Below are 23,792 nucleotides of genomic sequence, written 5' to 3'. Positions count from 1 at the left end.
TTTTCTAATTCTGTACAACACTACGATTCCCAAATTTCTTCTAATCCATGCATTGCAATCTGGTCTACCTCATGTTTGTACATTGAAGAGATGAAAACAGTGCTGAACGAAACTGTTTATATATAATATATAAATATTCTATTATTTTTTCAAAAATAAACAAAGATTTAATATTGGTTTTTTGGATATTAGAACGTGGTTTTATTATTAAGTATTTAGATTCAAATCTTTTGGGATATAAAATAACACTGCTTTTTTTAGGAGATGAAAATAGAAACAATTAATGAAAATGATATAAAATCTCGCCCTTTGGTTGTTTGTATAAAACTGATAAGTCTACGATTAATCAAATATTACAAGCTATGAAAAAAGACAAAGTGGAAGGAAGAAGCTGAGCCAGCGAAAAATTAAGAACCGGAATAACTGGTGGAAAAAAATAAACAAGTAAAGGGCCAATAGTTCTCAATAGTGACGATGAGATATGTTTTTAGTTTTATTTTAATGTAGTTTAAAACATCAAATTTTGATCATGTATGTAAAACAGGGAAAACGGAGATAATGGCAGGGGATTAGACATAAAACATGCAACTCCAATAACTAGCAACAAACGTAAGTGGGATGCTTTTACACTAGAGGTCAAAGTTCAAGGAAACAAACCAACGATAAAGAGCAAGGTCAGGATTATTTGATTCAACAAGAAATGTTAAGGGTTGAAGATCTTATAGATCTAAATTGCCATGCAGGTTGTGAAAAAAAAAAGATAGAACCAAACAAGAAAGGAAGAAATGACGTAGTAGAAGAAGAAGAGCAACATGAACTACATGAGGGAAATGTATGATAATGTAGATTTTATGAAATCATCTATTAATTACAATGTATTTGTTAAAGTATATACATAATATAATTACTAAATAATGAAACAGGATGAACAAGATAGTAATGAGTATGAAGAAGAAAAAGAGAACCTTGAAGGGACATGTAAAAACGTGCAAGATGAAAACAAAGACAATGATGAAGAAAGTCACAAAGTCATGGGGAAACAACACTATCAGAAAAAAGACCATCTAGTGGATAGTCAGACAAGAGGATAGAAATAAAGAAAGGAAAAAAAGTAATCATCTATGGAATGGATATATGTGAGGTATTCTTACTTAAATATTTACTGATAGTTGTAAATATTAGGTAATAACTAGGTCAGATAAAGGAAAAGGCAAAGTAACAACATGCCAAAAAGGAAAAACAGTCGAAATGATAGATCCACGTGAGGTATTTTTACTTAAATACTCTGTACCTGTATTTACTATTAGCATATTATTAATCTTGTGTTTCTGGTTTATTTCAAATGTGTTAGGACTGTTTGTATCTTATGGATAGTGCAAGGAGAAATGAACCTTTGAAAATAACTTGCAAACAAAGACTTCTGTAATTGATAAACTCAAGGAGAATTTAAATGAGAAGTTACAATAGAGATTTAGAGAAACTATTTTTGGACATTTCCTTAATTTTTCCATTACAAATCAATCTTCCCAACTGTTGTTACATCTAATACAAAGACAGTGTAAACCAAAGTCATCATCCCGGTTGAATTTCTTCATAGGGGGTCGCGTACTGAAATTTGGTTTGAGAGAGTTTGCATTGATAACTGGTCTAAACTGTGATGAATTACCAATAATTGATAAAAGTGGGATAAAAGGAGGATGTAATATAAGAAAAATGTACTTCGAGGATATGAAAGTTGTGATTAGGTATTCTCTTAACATAGCTTTTAATGTTAGCAATGCAGGATGTGAAAGTGACAAGATAAAAATGGCGAGTTGTATTTCTTGGAAAGTTTCCTTCTCCCAAAACAAGATTCAGTGAATGTGAATATAGACCACATCCTAATGGTCGATGAAGATGTCCTCTTTGATAACTACCCATGGGGAAGGGTTGCTTTTAATTTACTTGTTGATGTTATGCATAAAGCAATACACAACAATGGTAAATTAGGAATATCAATTGTTGGGGGGGGGGGGGTTAAGATATTTGATTCAAAAGAGATATAAATAGCTTTACAAACAAAATAGACATAGAATCTTAAATTCTAAACTATAGACTAACATTTTATTTCCTTGTTTACTTGACAGCTTGAAATTTGTCCATTACTAGCAACCCCACAGGAAATGACTATGTCATATTTTGCTCCATTCATCAACGAGGAAAAAAAGGTCCTGCAAGAGGTCGAAGAAGAAATGAGCAGATATAGGCCGAGAAAGAGAGTGGTTGAACTATCCTTGAATAGAAGACTCGGTTTATCATTTGACAAAGATGAAATGGAAAGGTTTGAAGGAATAGTGAAAATACAACAATTAATGAACACAAGGATGGATGAAAACTTTGATGCCATGAAGATTAGTCAGCATATCTTGACGAAGAAGATAGATGACTTGGTGGAATAGTTAAACAAAATGATTGACTACATGAAGACTACACAGGTTGTTCAATCACACGCATCAACAAGCAATCTGTTTATGGTATGTCAACTAACTACACCGTATTTATTGTTTTTCATAGTACGAACCTATTATGAATTATATGGAAGCAACCTACATCCTAGTTCGAAAAGGAACTAGATGATATTGAGAAAGAACAAGAAGAAAAAGAAGAGAAGGAGTTGGTTGATGCTTATGATGCTCCCACAATAGTTCGAAGAAAAGATGACGACAAGGGCGAAGAAGGCCAAGGAAACAAGGTTCATGGATTGAAAATACCATCAGCAGTACACAAAGAAGCATGCCATGGAGATAAAAATAAGGAGTCTGAAGAAAAAGGGAGTAAAGAACCAGAGGTTAAGGTGAGTTGATATAAGCGTGTTGCAGATTATATCTTTTAATAATACATGGAAATTGACTAGTAAAATTGATTGAGATATGACAACTGATGAGAGGAAAATGCACTCTTTTGATATGCGTTGATTTCTATGCATTGGTGGTCATGCGTTAGACTAAAGAGTATACAATATGTGTTAATCGTATATGCAATGACCATGCGTTCCTATCACAAGTTTTCTTGCTCTCTCACCAAGTATAACTAGAACGCAAGTTTCTCGGGATGATCTGAGGTCGAACATAGGGACTTGTAACTAAATGATGTTTGTAGAGTAATGCGTTTGAGGCGGAGAATAAAAGTAAAAAGAAAGAAGTTAATGGACTATGCGCTACTCCTACTCCTAGCTAAATAGATTAAGCAATGGAAGTTTGACTATGAGAATTGGTAGAGATGCGGCAACTGTTAACGCATAATAAGGTGCATGGAGAAATAGAATTGTGGAGGGAATAAATTCACCGCATCATTATGCTTGGTTGCAAGAGTAATCCTAGCTTACCACACTAACGCATCGCACACCTCTTGGTGGTCAGCCACATGCTTATATTTCTATAACGCATGGTTGCGTTGAGCATAAGATTATTCCTATCTTTAGGAACACTGCTTATTTTGCTTAGTGAATTCCATTACTTACCCTCTCGAGCAATTAGCTATAGCTAGCTCGTAGACAAGCATTGTGATAACTTTGCACTAAGCAAGGAGGATAGGCTCACTATATTCGTGCAACGCACATCTCTTGGTGGTTTGCTACATGTCTCATATCTCTATACTACATGATTGTGTATGTGATAACTCTTGCAATCGACACTTAACTAAATGATGAACGTAAACGATGATAAAGAAGAAGAAGATGATTAAGATGGTGCTGAAGAAACTAAAGAGAAGCATTGATTACAAAATGTATTATTGTCTTAAGCCAAAATGAAATACAATACAGAGATAAGAGGAGAGGTGGAGGGCTACATGTAGGCAATCTCTTGCTTCCATTAGAAGTACGTCAAGGCTGCCAGTGGTGCCATGGATGGGTGGTGGAGAAGTCTCTCTCAAGCTCTATCTCCGACAAAGCTCCAGTCGTCACTTGGAAAGGGGAAGTGAAGAACTCTCAAAGAATGTCTGCTCGCGCTCTCATCTGTGATCACAAGAATCTGCCTAAGGTAGAGACTCAAATGGCTTGAATTTGGGCCCCAAGGCTCCTTTTATAGAGCTCAAACGTTGACAACATTGGTAGTCCCGCTCTGAATCACTGCCACTTCTGACGCGGTAGGTGAAATGTTAGCATCATCTTATCTTTTTTATACTCCCAAGGTATATGTTCATGATCGTTTCTTTTGAAGTATCAATGCATTCCACCCACCTTGCGATCAACCTTCTATCACGGTTATCACTCTGTAGCTATAGCATTCCATGCGACGAACTAGTCTTCATGAAGATTAACGCATGCAATCAACTTTGCGATGGTCCGGGATCAATGCATACGATCGATTCCTACAATAGCTACAAAAGTAGACATTTTGATGCAGAATAACGCATGATATAGGGTTAGCAAGGATTTTCAGTGCTGGTCGATGCAAGTTCACTTTTCCACATGAATTCTTAGTATTATCAATGCATATTCTGTTCACCAACCCTCATAATTCTTAGTAAAAAGCTATAATAGCTTGTATTTCTACAAGCTATCAACAATCAAGAAACTGGTGAAGAAATCAACGAAGTGATTCGATCAATTGATGAACGAGAGATTTACAAGAAGTTGGAGATATCAAACAAGCGAAAGACAACAATATTTGTATGTTTCTTTAAAACTGTACAAAATTTAATTATTATTTTTAAGTCCATATTAAATAAATTATTTGGACTTTTTAACGTATTAACAGAATCACACTCCTAAAACTTCAACAACTAAGATTCTTCAAGAGGTACAATCATTGTGGTGCACGGGTCAACCAACAACCAAAAAAGCAAGAGGTATAATATTACAACTAATGTGGATCTTGAACTTATATACAACTAATGTAGATCTTAATAAATTGATGAAACCTTTGTGTAAGTAAAAAAAAGTTATGGCAATGTATGGAGCAACAATTCAAGTGATTCTTGTGTAATCAATGTATGACCATTTTTTTAGAAACTGATATTTCTTTTCCCAAAATGTTAACATAATATAAAAAATAGCATATACAACTAATTTATTAAGAACGTGAGAAATGTACCGTTAATTTATTAAAAATGTATGTATACAATTATGAAAAACAATATAGAGATTTGAATAAAATATATGGATAAAAGAAGTTTTAATAATGTATGGATATTTCAAATATAAATTTGGTAGAAAAATCTCGATATTTTATTAAGGTGAGATAAATTCAAAAAAATGGTTAAACAGAATCTAAAATAATAATAAAATATAGAGATTATGTTAACTATATGAGCAACATTAGGAGAGCAGTTGTCCTTGACAAATATCAACAATTACGGTAAAACTCACACCTTACTTTTTCCCCTTTTTAATTATGTTTTGTTTAAGTTAAGCAAAATGTTGGATTAAATATCTAAGTTAGATTGGATTTGTGCATTCTGAGGTAAAAGATGAGTTTGAAGAAGGAAAATGGTTAAGTATGGAAACTTAGGTCTCAGTACTTATTAATTTGGTTTTACAAAAAGAAATTCTGGCTAAGTGTTAATCGTGCTGAAGGGTGCTTGAGCATCGAGTGAGCGCAAGGCAAGCAACGAGTAAATGCTTGTCACACCCTGTCCCGAGCCCGAGGAGAGGCGTGAGGGACCGCAGATACCACCCTTTTGTAAAACCTACTATCCATGTCTACCTTACTATAGTCAGTCAACTTTAAGCCAAAGATGTAATCAACAATTATTTGACTAACTCATTTTATTACCAACAACACAACGTTTATACAACTCTCAGGCTTAACTACAAAGTTTACATCAATGAATCTAACAACCAGAAGCGTGATTATGGCATGACAGACCTTAACCTTAGCAGAACCCTGGAACTCCTCAATCTCAGCTACCTAGGGGGGAAGATAAAACATGGAAAATGTGAGCTATAAAGCTCAGTAAGTGGCAACTTTACAAACATAAGTTTGATTTCATAAATTCATTTTTGGGAAAACAATTCCACAATCAACAATAATCACATAACAAAATGTAACCTCCCCAGCCTATCAACTGGACAACCCCGGCATGATCATGTATCTTCCCCGGGTATTCTCCACAAATAACCCGCGATGACTAACGTGGACACAATCCTATAGTTCGCTGAATATATCGATAATTTCTGCTAGACATGCTTGGGTACATTGACAGTTCCAGTTAGGTACCTTGACAATCCCAGCCAAGCGTCCACAAGGCATGCTAACAATATCTTGGGTACAAATCCCGTTCCAACACAATGACACACGCATTATGACAATAACACAAAAACAATCAAATCCAGATAAAACACATTTTCCGGTCATGCTAATATTTCAAATAAAACCTATATATATAATCACATATATAGATAGAAATCACTCATACAAATAGTAGAATAACCACTCACCTTGGTTGGTTAGGAACTTTCCTGTTCGAAGTTCCTTAGGTTTCCTTGGTTTCCCTTTTGAACCCTAAATTCCAGGTTCAACTATAAACTTAGATTACTCATAGTTCCAAACCTTATTTTAAGATACTTCCTGCTTTAAACATGTTCTAAATTGTCTCAGAAGGCTTACCTTAAAATCTTAGCTCAGAACTCCTTGTGGTTTGGCCGGAATCCTCTGATTATCAAGACTAGCTCAAGCTTACCCGAGAGCTCGACCATTCTATCTTTTCCTCACTCTCCAGCCTGATTCCTTGGAGTTTCTTCTCCGACAGCCTGCCTTGAAACCTAGACTCTCTAAGCTTTCAAGTGGCTTTGAAATGACTCCAAACGCACAAGTATTTTGGGAGAACTCCTCGTCCCAAGTTGATGCTACTTCCAGACCTCACTATCCGACATCATCTCCTCCCCTTGGAATCACTTGACCAATGCATGGTATTGCTACCAACGCATGCCCTCCTTGATCAATACATAGCCTCCTCCAAATCAGCTCTCATACACTCTTACTAATGACCTTTGAAGAGAATTCGAGTTATGATATGAAAAGAAGTCCTTGGCCCTATTTATAGGCGTCCAAAGTCCCTCCAAGGCCGACACCTCCTATTTGGTTGCATGTCCAGTCGTCCTCTCTTCCTTTTGCCAACGCAACTCTTTGCCATAACCAGCTTGAAGTGTTAGCTTCTCCTTCATCCAGCTCAACCTAACTGATTTGCATGCTCCTTGGTGCATCCACCTCAACTTTGGGTTATCTTCCTCATGCACACTTTCTTTGCATGGAATCCTACGTGTCCACCTCCTACTAACTTAAACTTAACCCTTTCTCGATTAGCCATCATCAGCCCATGGCTTTCTCATCAACGCATCTCTTGGGCCATACTAAACTTAAGACATCGCATATCCTACTTCCCTTGCATGGCTCATCCTTGGCTCATGCACTCAACTCGAATTATGACCATTACACTCTTCCAATGCTTGCTACTAGCTCAAGCCTTGTCTTATGCGCTCACATGCCCTCAGATGTCCTTAGCACAAAGCACATCACCAACGCATAACAACCCTTGGGTCAAGCTAGGTCTCAACTCAACGCCTCATGGTATATCTCACCATCACCTAGCATGTCCTTGTTGCTTGCTAACATCCTTAGTCTTTTGCTCAAGATCAACGCACACTAACCTCACAAGCCTTATGTACTGCCAGCCTTAACAACACATAGACACTTTCCCATGCGCCCACCATGGCTTGCCTCATCGTCTAGTTCATCATGTAGTTCTTCTGCTCATCGCCTAGCTCATCGTCTAACGTATAGCCCATCGCATAGTGTCTGCGCCTATCGTATAGTGCCTACACCCCATCACACAGCTTCATCATCTAGCGATCTCTCGCTGTCAATGATCTCGTTATCATGTATCTCTCGCTCATCGCATACCGCTGACGCTTATCGTCTGGCGCGTCCGAGCTCATCGTTTAGCGCTAACGTATAGTGCTATCGTCCAGTGCTTACGCCGATCGTGTAGCGCCATCGCCTATCGTGTAGCGCTATCGTCTAGTGCTATCGTTTAGTGTCGCATGCTTCTACACGATCGTTCGCGCGCATCACACCAACGCCTAGCGCCTTGCACATACTAGTCAGTACACATGCCCAGTCCCAGCGCCTTGTGCTCATTGCTCTCGCTCACACNACGCCCATCGTCTAGCGCGTCCTCTTATCATGTAGCGCCATTGTCTAGCGCCCGCGTCTGTTGTGCAACACCCCATCATCTAGCACTTCACCTATCACATAGCGCCCACGCTCATCGTGTGGCACCCATCGTGTAGCTCTTATGTCTATCGCCCAGCGCCCGCGCCTAACGCATCGTCTAGCGTTTACGCTTATCGTCTGGCGCGTCCGAGCTCATCGTTTAGCGCTAACGTATAGTGCTATCGTCCAGTGCTTACGCCGATCGTGTAGCGCCATCGCCTATCGTGTAGCGCTATCGTCTAGTGCTATCGTTTAGTGTCGCATGCTTCTACACGATCGTTCGCGCGCATCACACCAACGCCTAGCGCCTTGCACATACTAGTCAGTACACATGCCCAGTCCCAGCGCCTTGTGCTCATTGCTCTCGCTCACACAGCATCTCATTATCCCAGCGTATGAACAACCTTTGGGCAGCGCCTCTTGTCAATGCTTCGGCCAACATGCGTCCAACCCTCACAAGCTCAACGCATGGTATGCATCCAACTCTCATAAGCTCAATGCATGGTTGTCCTTGGCTTCCATTCTTATTCTCTTATAACCTCTATAAACTTAAGTCTCATCTCATGCGTTAATGTTTCCTAACACCAAAAGCATGGTTATCCTTTGATTTCATACTTTGCCAAACTTTTACTAGTTAAGGCTCATCTCAAAGCTACTAAACAAATCTATTTAAACACTTAGAATTTTCCTTTCTTCAACATAGGATTTAACTTATACTTAGTTAACTCCCTTAATTACCTACTTAAGTAGAGAAATTGAGATACAGGTTTCACAATGCTACCGAGTGTCGAGTATAAGTAATCAAGATAGGGTCGAGCATTGAGTAAAGGCTGCCGAGTGTTGAGTATAAGTGATCGAGGAAGGGGTCGAGCGTCGAGGGTGACTGAGGAAGGATCACGTGTCAAGTACGACCGATCGAGTAAGAAGCGTGCATCGAGCGAACTCCCAGCTCTGAGTTTCCCCATTGAGTATCAAGTCCTTCCATCGAGTATTTAACAGAAAGTCACAGAATTTTCCATCAAGTAAGGACCTTTCTCCATCGAGTTTTTCTAGCGAGGATCGAGTTGCTCGAAACGCTCAGTTTTAAACTTCTCTTTTAGTTACCTGGATAGATGACTCAATCTCGACCCTTAATCTCCACTTAAGGGTGAGGTGGCTTAACGAGATTTCATCTAAAGGGCTGGACAGTAGTGTAAAAAGGAAGAGAACTTCAAAGGCTCGTTTTGGAAGATTTACTCAAGCAAACCAGGCGAATTTGATACCATTGGAAAGCTCTACGAGTTTAGTTTCTGAAATGGAGCCTTTGGAAGGGAGTTCTCGTCGGAAAGAGGGCCGGAGAAGGAAGGAAGAGTTGAAGGTTCATTTTCGGGCATTTTCAGGCACTCGACGAAGAAATGTAGATCTAGACCGAACCACTTGGATTTTCAAGCTGAACTTTAAGGTATTATCGAGAACACCATTTCAAGTAAGTTTGTAGAAGGAACCTTAGCAAGAAAAAGTCTAGGGTTCGAGTTACATATTTTGGAAGTTAATCCTAGAATCTTTACTCAAGCAGGGAGTTGCGGTTAGGGCTGTTGGGAAAGATTTAAAGGGTCAAGTTAAACGACAAAGAGTTTCACACTAAACCTTTGAGGTAACATTGTTATCGAAATTCCGCTCATGTTTGGAAAACGAACTTTCTTAAAATGAGTTCTAGTTTTCAAGTTACTCACGTTAGAAGTTGAATTTGGAAAATGTTGAAAGATTAGGCAACCCCTTGCTAAGTATGAGCTTAGTTAAAAGAGTAGTCTCAAAAGGGAGGCCAAAGTAGCAACTAAACTCTTATTCTTTTATGTGTAGAAGCTACGTCCATTGGGGAGGCATACAAAGCTTAGGAAGAACCAAGCCCAGGGATCTGTGAGTGACTAAATGTTTTCAAATATGTTCACAAAAGGGACATGCGTTCCAAATGAATTCCATGCTAACGTTCATGGGTTTTCCAAGCAACTAAAGTTTATACTTATGTTTTAAATGAGTTTTACTAATCCAAACATATGTTAAGAATGTATGAAAAAGTAATGCAACTACATGTTATTAATTGTGAAGTATGCATGTTAAATGGTAATGATGCTCTTAGGGGGAAAGCTAAGTAAGTGCTAAGCCTAAAGCTTATGATGCTCAAATCTTTTATGAATGTTACATTTCTAATATACAAGGTACCGAAGGTATAGAAGGTATCCAAGGAAGTAGGTAAGGTGTTGACGATACTTAGTATATTCCACGTGCACGTAGGAAGTTCTTTATGAGAGGCCGAAGTATGGGTCTCTTGGCTACAGTCTTTATAATGGGACCGAAGTATGGGTCTCACGGCCATGAATGCTCATTGGGAGATTGAGTTATGAATGCTCGTTCTCAACTAAGGTTTGATGGCATGATTGATTATAATGCTATGATTAATGTATGGTACTATGCAAGTTGTTTGAGATTATTTTCCAGCATGTTGTTTATTAACATTAAAGCATATGAAAGGTTTGAAAAGAAATGTATTTCTATGTGTCACTCGCTGGGCAATCAGCTCACAGTTTTCAAATGTTTTCCTTTTTCCCAGGCAACGGTCAGTTCCCTCGCGATTAAATCCACTACAGCTTGCCACCCAAAGTTTGATGACCTTAGGAAGAAGCTTAGGTTAAGCTTGTTTTGATGTACACACATTTGGAAAGGAGTCGGAGACTTGTGAAACTTAATTTCTTTTAGGACACATGTTTATTTTGACCATCTTATTTCATTGAACATATGTTTGTTTTGGAACTGTAATTAAGACTTGCACTATTTAATTTCATGGATGTGTTTTGCCAAGTCGGTTGCATATTGAGGTTTCAAGCAGGTTCACTTAAGTTAGGCAGTAAGTGCTGGCATCTAGGTCGGTAACTGTTGTTGTCATATCCTTTTTCGGTTTTAGAGGGTAAACCAGGAGAGGGTGTGACAAGTACCCTGTATATATACCTTGACCCTATTTTCTATTTTGGAATTACCTGGTATTTGTAGTTTCATCAACAACATCTACGAACAAATCAAGGACAAATCAGGGATTTAGAAACTTATGGCCATGTGCATGTTACATGAGTTGCCATAATTCTTGTTCCTGGACGGTTTTTTTCATTTTTCAAAATAAAATCTCAAATTCCACCATATACTCCAATTCCTCTAAATAAATCTTTGAGAAAGGTGTAAAAAATCTTGTCTCAAAACAATTTTTGCGAGATGATAAGCAATCTTATCTTGCTTCAATTTTTGCATTGAGCCTAAAAAAAGGATAGAGAATTCTCTTGCAGACTACCTTGCTAGATAAACACCATTCTTCTAAGAAGAAATCCCCTAATATGCCTCCGAAAATTTCCTCCCAAAAATAAGGGAACCTCCTCCCAGTCGAAAGTAAATCAACCTAGTTCTTCAAGGACTACAAGCTCAAAAGGCAAAAGGCCAATTACTCAAATCTTCTGCACCTACTCCAATGAGTACAAATAGTTACGCTATGGACACCGACTTCAAACTCATATCCAGGAGACGTCTAGGCTTTATTTCAAGGGCATTATCAATACAGTCAGGTCCTTTAAACCTACCACCTTAACCTTCTACAACTCTATTACACCCTTCTCGTGTACACAGTCCAAATAAAAGGTCATCAGTATCCACCTATGGTCCCTCAAGTTGTACAACCAAGAGTATTCAAACCCAGACCGACAATCGTAGGATATTTTACCAAAACTACTCTGGTCGATCTCGTAATTGAGCCAGTGTTTGATGGACCATACATCCAATAGGTCTGTTCCCAAATTTTTCCTCATGGATTTAATTTTCTTCCGAAGGAAATTTCAAAAACCAAAACTTTTTACGAGTCCATTTTAATAGACACAAACTCTATTGAAATTACTCAGGTCCCAGATCGTTCTAATCCATAAAAACTCATATGCAAAAATTGAGAAGTTTCAAAGTTTTGATACCATCCTACACGAATCAGGGGATATTTGTACCTAAGAAATTCTCAAAACCTTCAAACCACAATATTATACCTACCGCAGTTACATGCGTGCATAGTATTATGTTATTTGGTTTCAATTTTATAACCATTCATGGTTCATTACATTTTGTAAGCAAGCTTACAAAATGCATTTCTTATATGGTTTCAACAATGGTGGACGTACTTCAGAGTCTCTAAAAAAATATTTCCAATAGAAGTTCATAGGTCTTATCATCTATTTTAAAATAGCATCTATGTGTCACCACTTTAAAAAAAACGTATAAATTCACTTTATATTTCCAAATTCCTTGGATCTTTTGCTAGAACTTCCAACTAGGACCATAAGAAAATTTTAAAGTGTTGAGCAAAGTCCTCATCAAATGGTGGGAAAATTTTGACTATTCCCACTTAGAGATCTCAAAGATAAAGGTTTGGTTTAATGGCCACGTTCATCTTCAAGATCTTACTTGATAAGAAGATGAACAATTTCTTTTGACAAAGAACTCAATTCTAATTTCCTTGGCAGGAGCAAGCTTCCCAGACGAATTTACCTCAATCATCAATACTATCGTGCAACCAGACCACAACAAGAATCAACCAGGGAAATAGAAAGATGCTAATTACTCTCCCTCAGTAAACAATGAAGATAATGACTACGATCCATACATCGACTTCGACATTAATGACCCATTTTTGGATTCCTGGTCAAATTAATCCATGGTTAGGGTTTAACTAAAAACAAATGTTCACGATAAGACCATTGTATTCTATTCTTATCATTCTATAATTCAATATGGTTTTCTTTATTTTGAGTGTGCTTTTAGTCTGTGCAGATCACTGTCGTTTGAGACGATCTACAATTGAAGGGGTGCATGAGGTAGATAACAGCTTCTGAAGTGGACTAACCAACCACAGGTCACGCAGTTAGCGAAAGGTTTGAATCCTAGTTAGGAAAAACTTTAATATCCCACCAATCTAACTACTTGACAAAGGAAAGTGCGTTGGGCAGTTAAATGGCAGGGTAGTCGGGTTGTAAGTCCCTAGATCGTATTTCCCTATGACAAAGAATGAGACTAGTACAATTGATATAAGTAATAGTAATCAATCTAGGTCATTCGAGAGAACCTGCATGATGTCATCCCTTATCATGAAGAGATAAGATTGAAAAACTTTATCATTTATTACTTTATTTACTTTTCTACAAGTGTTTTTATTATTTTCTTTGAAAGATTCGTGATAAATAAAGCCTAGTAGGGGATCCTGTCCCACCAGTCAAATTCTTATTGCAATCTTTTACTTTTTCAAATGAAAGATTCCCAAAGGATAACATGCCAAGTAGGGATCCTGTCCTGATGACCACCTTCGGGATTTTTCTCCTATGTAATCAATTATTAGTAGAGACACATGTTGACTTTGAGTCTCACCCAAAGGAAGACAAGAAATTTAAGTCTTGCCCTAGGCTTAATCTAATAAACAAGTGAAAATGCAATATTTAACTTGTGAGGCCAAATTAACAAACTTCGAGAAAGTTTTTAATACACACGGTAGTATAGAAATTTTTTTGGTAAAACCTCCACTCGTTCGAAACATTTAAGAATGATGCAAAGTCCGTGTAGTGTTGGTTTAAGGTTCGACCCAGATAGCTTAAGGGTAAGATGCCACAAAACCTAAACCTTTTCTATGAGACGCACAATAAAAAAAAATTATATTTATACATATTTATTTAATATAGGAAGAAAAATCGTATGATGAATGATAAGATGATAAGAAATAAACTTTTTTTTGGGGAAAAAAATAGAGCTTTTATTCAAGATGGTAATAATATTCATGTGTTTGCATAGTAAGGCATGTGTCTCGACTCTTAAGTGTGCTTCATGAAGAGAGCCTCAACGCAAAGGCCATGCTTTGGGCTTAAGTGCGCCGCTTTAGTGTACTTTATAAAGCACATTAGAACTATAAATAAAATAATATATCACGAGTAGTATATGCTGCGTTACTATAGGATTAGAAATCTTCCTACCAACCTACATATATTTGAGGATATGGATATCATTTGATATAAAAAAAACTCGACAACTCGAAAAATTTGATCAACCCAAACTAAATCATAAGAGTTGGATTGGATTAGGTGTTTAAGGAATCGACCGGCAACTCTTTGATTCAAGGGGAGAAAATTCAGTTTGACCTAAACTGAACCGACCTATCATTTTAGTGTTTCTTTCAAGAACAATTGTTCAGATTACGTCTCCTTCAACTTTTAATCGGCAACATACTCAAAGAGCAGCCCGAGCCTCTACTTCTCCTTCAACTTTATACCGATTGACAGATCGACAGTTCGTCTTCTTCAACCTGCAGTTGACAGTGCGTCTCATTCAATCTCAATCTTCCGCTATCAACACATCTCTCTATCAACATTCATGTCTTCTTCTTTGCCTCTTGTAGACCCTTCCCTTTCATCATCCATCTCAACATCGCCTCGCCAGTCGTCCACCACCAGCAACGGTAAGTTTATATTTTGTATTTCTCTAAGTTGAATGCTTCTTGTTTTGTTCTGTGATGATCTCTCTGCTGATTCATTTTTCAAAGAAGCTTTGTTCCTCTGATTCCATGGGAGAAAGCTGTTTGGTTTTGGACAAAGGATAATGGCCTTGCAATATATAATTGCATAATCCTAACAGTTCTATCAATCAATTAAAATTGCAATGTTGACCCTAATATGATTTCTTAGACCAGGCAGGGCCAAATTGTCCAGCAGTTAGAGAGGGAGATAAAGTGGTTGTGAGTTTGTATAAGGTTTTCACATGCACCAGATGGGTAGCTCAACAACCGAAAAGACACCCTTAATTAGAGATTTACACGAGATGGGAATGTCGCAAAATTCCCTATAGAGATCGGGGGATTCTGACAGGTTTAATTCTCCATTAGTTTTTTCCTTATTTTATTCATGGATTAACAAAATTTTAAATTTATTCTCATCTTTACAAATTTTTTAGAATTTACTATATTAAATGGGTCCTTTACAATATACTTCTGTTCAAATAAAACAATATAATTTTTTCTTATAAAAACAATGGTATTTTATGTACAAAAATATAAGTAGACTATTTCATCCTGGTTTAAAATTTAAATATTACAACATTGTGGTCAATAGCCTTCAACTTAAACATGAAAAAATTATGATAAGAACTAGGCTAATATAATTTTTAGGGGAGTTTTCAAAAATAGAAAAATAAGAGAATTTATTTACACAAAATAACAAAATTTAATCTTCTTTGATAGAGGTTGATAGAAGTCTTCTATCAGTGATAGAAACTGATAAAAGACTATCATTGATACTATGTGATAGATGATGACAGACTATAAAGCACAGACACAGATACGGCTACACAATACGGATACGATCGGATACGGCGTTCGTCAATTTCTGAAAAACTAAGATACGGACACGTCTAAGGATGTGTTATTTTTTTATATATATTTTTAAATATACATATTTCTAAAAAAGGAGGATATTGATACGTTGAAGATAGTATTTTTCTTTAAAAAAATCTAAAATATAGAATAAATTTAGCATACAAGTTAATAAAAATAATACAAAATAGAATACAAACACAGAAATACAATACAATAAAAGCAAAATCTAAGATATTGAAGTATAATAGTTAATAAAATGCAATAGAAAAGTGACTCATATTGCAAAGAAGAAGAAGATTAGAAGAAGTATGAAGATAAACGAAAACTTATTCATTGAATTGTTGAAGATATCCAAATGGTTTATATTTTGGTAGACTTTGTGGGTACTCAAATGTGAAGATGGAGATTAGATGATTCTAGTCTAGGATTTGGTCCGATATTTTTTTATTTTTCCTTTTAAGTTTTGGACTCGAATATTGAGTTTTTTAAATAGGTTACCTAGTTTTAGATTGGGAAAGATTGGATGAGTTATTTACGCATAGAAATAGATGCGCATATAGTATTTGGAAATATCGGTGTACGAATTCTTTGCCTCAATGATCTTTGATAACTAAACTTAAAAATACGGGAAGTATCTAACTCCCATTCTAATGGGTAGACAGCTACTCAATTTAACCCAACTCAACACACGAAGAGTCCTATCATCACCTCCTTCGTAATGGAGTCTTAAGTCCAAATCTCTACCCTTTGAAACTACCCTGTATTTGCCTCAAATCTTTAACCAATTTTCATGATGCAATATTCTATAGAAAACGAACACGATATTTCATTGCATCAAAATGCAAGCAGATCCATCCAATCAACCAGTGGAGAAAAGGAAATGGTAACTTGCAAAAACTTGATATAATCAATCAAATGTGTAACAGAGGAAAAAAAGATGCTCTATTGAGATGGAAAAATAGACAATTAAACATTTTCTATTACCTCTTTGATCTTTGATAAACTCCATTTCTATTCTCTCAGATGTCATTAGCAGCTTTAGAATTTCGAAAATCCCTTTTCAATTCCCCAACTCTCTTCATACAAGCTGCCTTCGTCTTCCCTGGAACAGCAGCTGCAATTTTCTCCCATCTCAATGCCGAATCCTTTGGAAACGTTTTCAAAGCATTGAGCAATGCAATGTCTTCACCAGAAGACCAACCGGCGACCTGACCGTCGACGACAGCGGTGGCACCTTCTTCATTGACGTTCTCAATTCTCTTATCCATTGGTTTCCTCTTCTTCAGAAATTGAGCATACGAATCCTCATCGCCTAATTTCTTCTCTCCCATTTCCTTAGCCATTTTAATCACATTCTCCACTTTATGCCTTCCACCAAACGCCTCTGCAATTATCTCCCACCGTCTCGGTTTCCCCACAGGATGTTTCGTCAATTGCTTCTTCAAAAACCCTAATTCCGCTTCGTCCCATTCTGCCTCCTCGATTGCAAAATCGACTCCATTTTTATTACTCTGATAAACTCCTCCATTCCTGTTCTCAATTTTTGAAGAGGCTTTTTCAGCAACTTCGATTGTGCCAACCGCGATTTCCTCGGATCTACGCGGTTTTGAGCGCTTTTGAACGGGTTTCTTCTTGGCATCGTCCTCTACTTCGGGTTCTTCGTTGGGAATTTCGAGAATCGGACCTCGACCGACACGAATGTCGCCGCCGGTGAGGGAAATTGGGGCGAAAGGGCCGAGAAGAAGCGAGAGAGAAAGCCAGATGAGAAGGGATCTGAATGGTTCGAATTGAACGAACAAAATTGAGAGAATGAGAAAAATGGAAGAGATTACGACGGTGATTGAGACAAAGAGCTTGCTGGATTGAGATTCAGTTTGGAGCTCCGTCGCCGAAGATGGATTGGCGCGAGAGTGGAAGAGGAACCTGGGCTTCGCATCTTCGTCCAGGAACTCCATTTTCGGTTCAGAGCTGAAGAGAAGAAAGTTTGACCATTATGCGATTTATAGGTCTGCTGTGCTGAAACCAAACGACGTAGTTTCTTTGATTGGATCATTGGAGGCTTTTCCTTTTCTTTTTCTTTCTTTTTCTCTCTTTTTTTTCTTTTTTTAAATACCAACTTATACTCCAAATCTAGTAGATTGTGTAAGAACCAAATGTCTAAACTAGATGGACAAGTAAACTTTTCTAACCTAAGCAGGCGAGTTCAATTCCTTGCATGGAGAGTCCTTGCGGTGACTACACTCTAATTTCTCTAGGAACGTCTTCTACACTATCTTTATTTTGCTTTCCTAATTAACTTCTTTAGTTTATTTATTTGATTATTGTTGTTTTGGATTTACGGCTGCGTTTCTTGATGTGGTGTTGCGCTCGCTCCTTTTTGGTGTGATAATAATTTCCTCTCAGTGTGTTGTTTCGAAAGAAGAATTCCCTCCCTCATTTAGCGCATGATGATTTCTTTCGCATGAATTCTAAGTTATTGACACAATCGACACTCTGCTCGCATTTTCCTTTTCTTGTTATCTTTCATGCGTTATCCTTTTGAAATTCTCTTTTGCCTACCTGCCTTCTTTTGCGTTGATAAATTAGCATCCATGATGATACTTATGTAAGTTCACTAAATCCACTCACTAGACGTCGCATGGCTCACCTCGCTTTAGTAGCTTCTTCAAAGTTTGACATTCTTAAGTTCTATTATGTGCAAACCTCTACTCAAACCTCTTCTAACACATTTTTGAACGAATTTGTCTTTAGCTTTTTGGCAAGAACCCTGACACTCTAAATTTGGGGGTAAGAGTGGTCCAAGAAAATACGTTCATTATAAATTGCGATGATTAATCATATATATATCTGTCTCTTATACACATCTAGATGTATATATATATATATATATATATATCTTAATAAAAACTCCACTGTCAGTGCAAAGGGGAGACCCGAGCTGATAAGAGTTAAGTTGTGAAAGGTATCTACCCATAGTTGGATACTTCACATGATACTCGTGCAGGTAAGTCAAAACGATAGTAGGTGACCATAATCAACGCATAATAGCAACTTCTCTATCTGGTGCAAGCTAAAATTAGCTACGACAAGAGTTGAGTTGAATATGGTACGCAACCAAAGTTGGATGCCCGCATGACACCTGTGGGGGCAAGCCAAAACGAAGAACGTAACCACATGCAATGCCTTAATCTAATAATGATCGCAAGGCTTTGAATTGTATTGAACGATCGCATTGTAAAAAAGCTAAAAACAAAGTTATCTATGCAATGAGTAAAAAGTATTGAGCGGAGGCTTGCCAGAATTAAACTTAGAAAATATCTCTTAGAAGAAATAGCTAAGTTTTTTAAAAGTGCTGCTACCAAGGTTAGAGGTGCAAGTAAATTATAGTCTGAGAAGCTGGTCAACACAAAGGAAAAGTCAGAGGGCAAGTTTTGATTTCCTTAGTATAAGACATGCTTGAGGACAAGCATGATTCTAAATTTAGAGTTGTGATAGCTTGTAGAAATACAAGCTATTGCAACCTTTTATTTAGAATTATGAAGATTGATAAGGAAAATATGCATTAATATGACTAAGGATTCATGTGGAAAAATGAACTTGCATCGTCAGCACTGAAAATTTTCGCTAACCTCTTATCATGCGTTATCTTATGTCAAAATGTCTATTTTGTAGTTATTATAGGAGTCGACCAAATGCGTTGATCTCAATGAAGAAAAGTTGGTCGCATGCACTACTGCAACACAGTGATAACCATCGCAAAGAATGGGTGGAATGCATTGATCCTTCATGAGAAACGAATATAAACGCATACCTCAGGATTTCTGAAATCGTACAGCAGATATTTTGATGCGCTTCCTGATTGTTGACCATGATGCAGCGCTGACATTCTCCCCTACTGCATCAATGATGGTGGCTAATCAGAGTAGGACTACCAATGTTGTCGACATTTGAGCTCTATATTTAAAGCCTTGGAGCCCAAATTCAAAGTATCTGGGACTCTGCCTTAGGCAGATTCTAGGCAGATTCTTAAGATCACAGATGAGAGCATGAGCAGACAGTCTTTGAGAGTTCTTCATTCTCACAACCCTTTTCGAGTGGACCAAATTCGAGATAGAGCTCGAGAGAGACTACTCCACCGCTCATCCATGGCATCACCGGCAGCCTTGACACACATCTGATGGAAGCAAGAGATTGCCTACCTCTAGCCCTCGACCTCTCTTCTTACCCCTATATTTTATTACATTTTGGCTTAAGACATTAATACATTTTGTAATCAATGCATCTCTTTAGTTCCTTCAACATTATTTTCATCATCATCTTCTACTTTACCATCTTTTACTTTCATCGCAATGAATTAAGTGCAGATTGCAAGAGTTATCGTATACTCAATCATGTGGCATAGAGATGTGACGCATGTAGCAAACCACCGAGAGGTGTGCATTGCGCAAGTATAGTATGCCAATCCTCTTTACTTAGTGTGAGGTTATCGCAATGCTTGTGTATGAGCTGAGTAGCTATAACAAACTGTCCGAAAGGGTAAGTAGTGGAACTCACTAAGCAAAGTAAGCAGTGTTCCTAGAGATAGGAATAATCTTATGCTCAACGCAACCATGCGTTATAGAGATATAAGCATGTGGCTGACCATTGAGAGGTGTGCGATGCATTAGTGTGGCGAGCTGGGATTACCCTTGCAACCAAACTTAATGACTTGGTGAAATTTTCCCTCAAATCTACCTCTCCATGCATCTCATTACACATTAACAGTTGCCGCATGTCTACCAATTCTCATAGTCAAACTTCAATTGCTCAATTTGTTTAGCTAGGAGTAGGAGCAACGCATAGCTATCAACTTCTTTCTTTTTATTTTTTACTCCCCGCATCAAACATATTACTTTACAAACATCATTTAGTTACAAGTCCCTGTATTCGACCTCGGATCATCCCGAAAAATTTGCATTCTCGTTATACTTGGCAAGAGAGTAAGAAAACTTGTGATAGGAACATATGGCCATCGTATACAGGCTTAACATATATTGCATATTCTTTAGTTTAACACATGACCATCAACATAGAAATCAATGCATATCAAAAGAAGAATTCATTTTCCTTCAACATGGTGCCCAATCCCAATTCAACATAGCAATTCTATAGAATTCTCAAAAGATCTGGAAGGTAGGGTTTCTTCCCCTGTATAATTATTTTTTTTGGGAATAACATGCTTAATCGATATTACCTTTTATTCCAATGCAAAAAAATTTTTATTTTAAATGTCAATTTGAAAAAAAAAACGAAATGGTTCTGTGTTTTGACTTCTGTTGTGCCTTAGGGTTTTCATCCCTTCAATTGGTATCAAAGCAAAATCATATTATCAATTTGTCCATTTAAAATTTTTTTGCACTTGTTTGGTGGGATTTATTGCATTATGAATGTTATGGTTTGCAAATGAATGTTTTCTACAATATTTGACCTTAGATTTACAATTTTGATATGATCAATGTAAAGGCCCCTATGTTTTTTAGGCATTATTGTTGTAAATCAGCATGGGTCTAGAATTAGGGTTCGCGTAGATGAAGATTGAGACCAATTGGCCAAAAAAAAAAATCATAATCCTGCCGACATTTTACTTCCTTGCACAATTTTGAAGAATTAGGGTTAGTAAAGCGGGTCCGATTCTAGTTTAGTTGGTGGTCTGGTTCGATTGGGTTGGCTTGGTTCGCAGGTTGATGATCTGGTTTAGGCCGGTTCAAGTTAGTTTGGTCCGGTTCTAGAGCAGAATAAGAAATTTTAGGATAAAATTAGCTAAATTAGTGCAATTTACTGCTCTATTTTATCCTAGGATCCAAAATTGCAGGTTCATTTGCTATTTAAATGTCTGTGGATGTCATTTAAATAAACTCCACCTTAGGTTAAGCATGTTCATGCATTTTTTTCTATTATAAGTGTTATAATGTATGGTATGAAATGCATGATTTATTTAATGTATGTGATATGTTAAATATATGAAATTGGAGAAACATGTTGCATGACATTAATTAGAAAATATAATTAGTTATATTTATTAATGTATATGAATATGCTTGGTTGATTTTCATATTATTATATAAGTGTTATATTTAATTGAAAATCAATATGCATTAAGCATGACACATCCAGAACTTAATATAATGGTTATATTAAAGTCATGAAATGCACGTATTATGATTTAATTTTTTGATTAGAATATGATTGTTAATTAATTAAAATCATAGTGAGCATGTTATAGGACTAATCATTAAAATTTGTAATAGTTATAAAAATTAATGATTAGCAACCATTAACCTATAACAAAGAGTTGCATGCAAACATAGGATCTTAGGAAAAATATATTAATTTTAAATTGTTTAAAATTAATTAGACCTAAGATCACATTTCTAATAAGATTAGAATAATTACTTAGTTTTTTTTTTCAAATAGTTTTAAAATTGACTAAGTGGGACAAATAGGATTAAGATTATAAGAGAACTCAACCGTTACAGTTCTGTCTAGACTGGAGGCATTTAAGTTGATAGTTTACGTAACACCTCTTAACTGGGAATTGGATCAGAACCTGAGTTGAAGTAACTGAGGTCCTATTAGCATGCAACATCACTAGGTAAATTAAATATTTTAATACACCTAGAAGTTTAGTATAAAAACTTTATTATAAGAGTTATAATAGGCATAGACTTAGATAAATTCATTAGCTGAAATTTAGCTAAATATAAAAAAATCCTAAAATAATTATAACATTTTAGTGGGAGTAAAATGGTATATAAGATCTATCATTTTTACATTATCACGTCCCTAAGAGGTCATACTTACAAGACGAATTAAATGGGTTAATGAATCCTTGACCAAATTAATAGTAGCTAAAAGCTATAAGAATAACGAATTAGTAATTAGCTGAGATAGTCTCAATTAAGGGAGAGATAGTTGATCACCTTGCGGTGGTTGTTGTCCTACACTAAAATCAAATCAATAGTTTATTTCGGGTTCTATGATTTCCTGGTTTTGCTAAACTGATTGGATGTTTTGTGTGATATGTTAAGGCAAGGATAACTAAAAAGATCGTTTGTTTGTTTGTTCTTCAACATATCTTCCTCAATTATCGCTTTACTTAAAAATGAGAAATTAACCAATGAAAATTACGCGTGGAAATCGAACTTGAATACGATTCTTGTTATCTATGATCTGTGATTTTTCTTAACTAAGGAGTGTCCTCAGGTCCCTACTCGAATGCACCCCTAAATGTTAGGGATGCATATGATCGTTGGACAAAGGCCAATGAAAAGGTCTGGGTCTATATCTTGGCGAGTCTATTTGATGTATTCAACAAAAAGCATGAGGCCATGCTCATTGCTCATGAGATCATGGAGTCCCTCCAGGGTATGTTTAGGCAATTGTCCATTTAGATTCGACACAAGGCCCTCAAATACGTGTATAATGCATGTATGAAGGAAGGCCAATCATTTAGAGAACATATTCTCGACCTGATGGTCCAGTTCAACATGCCTGAAATGAACGTGGCGGTCATTGATGAGCAAAGTCAGGTATATTTTATTCTGGAATCTCTTATAAAGAGCTTTCTTCAATTCCACAGCAATGCGGTTATGAATAAAATCCAATACACCATAATGACTCTCCTAAATGAGTTGTAGACCTACCAGTCTCTTATGAAAGGTAAGGGACCGATAGAAGGAAAGGCAAATGTTGCCCATTCCAGAAAGTTCCATAAGGATACATCCTCTCGGGAATTAAGTCTGTACCCTCATCTTTTGGTCTTAAGAAGGTCCAGAAGAAGAAAGGAGGAAATGAAAATGCTCCCTCTATTGAGAAGAGTAAAGTAAAGGCCAAGGCGGTCGACAAGGGCAAGTGTTTCCATTGCAATGCACTAGAAGCGGAGCTGCCTAAAGTACCTTGCTGAGAAGAAGAAGGAAAAGGAAGGTAAATGTGATTTACTTGTTTTATAAACATGTTTAATGAAAATGACCACAATGTCTAGATACTTGATTTAGGAGCCACTGATCATGTTTGTTCTTATTTACAGGGAACTAGTTCCTTCCAACAGCTTGTTAAGGGTGAAATGACGCTCAAGGTTGGAACTAGAGACATCATTTTAACTCATGCAGTGAGAGCTGTGAAGTTGTTTTTTTGGAAATAGATTTCTT

At 36.9% G+C, this 23,792-nt stretch overlaps 1 protein-coding gene and 1 long non-coding RNA gene across 7 annotated transcripts in view; one reads left to right on the top strand and one right to left on the bottom strand.

The window, feature by feature from the left end:
* Nucleotides 1–17,587, bottom strand: part of LOC120077769 (transcription factor MAMYB) — a 22,700-nt gene extending 5,113 nt beyond the window's left edge. For 2 of the 6 annotated variants that reach the window (XM_039031782.1, XM_039031783.1), the window contains exon 1: nt 16,591–17,587. In XM_039031782.1, coding sequence (XP_038887710.1) covers nt 16,626–17,561 — 936 coding nt within the window. In that variant the 5' untranslated portion in view covers nt 17,562–17,587 and the 3' untranslated portion in view covers nt 16,591–16,625. Of the gene's footprint in view, nt 1–3,887; nt 4,360–5,721; nt 5,892–14,196; nt 14,811–16,590 lie in introns of those variants that run through there. The other 4 variants (XM_039031780.1, XM_039031781.1, XM_039031784.1 and 1 more) reach the window with 4 other exon arrangements.
* LOC120077771 lies at nt 8,143–23,792 on the top strand. The gene is made up of 3 exons (XR_005481837.1): nt 8,143–14,694; nt 22,849–23,568; nt 23,672–23,792. It is a non-coding gene; the product is annotated as an uncharacterized LOC120077771 (long non-coding RNA).

The sequence above is a fragment of the Benincasa hispida genome, chromosome 5, assembly GCF_009727055.1.
Source record: "Benincasa hispida cultivar B227 chromosome 5, ASM972705v1, whole genome shotgun sequence".
NCBI lineage: Eukaryota > Viridiplantae > Streptophyta > Magnoliopsida > Cucurbitales > Cucurbitaceae > Benincasa > Benincasa hispida.
This window is presented reverse-complemented; position numbering and strand designations above follow the sequence as displayed.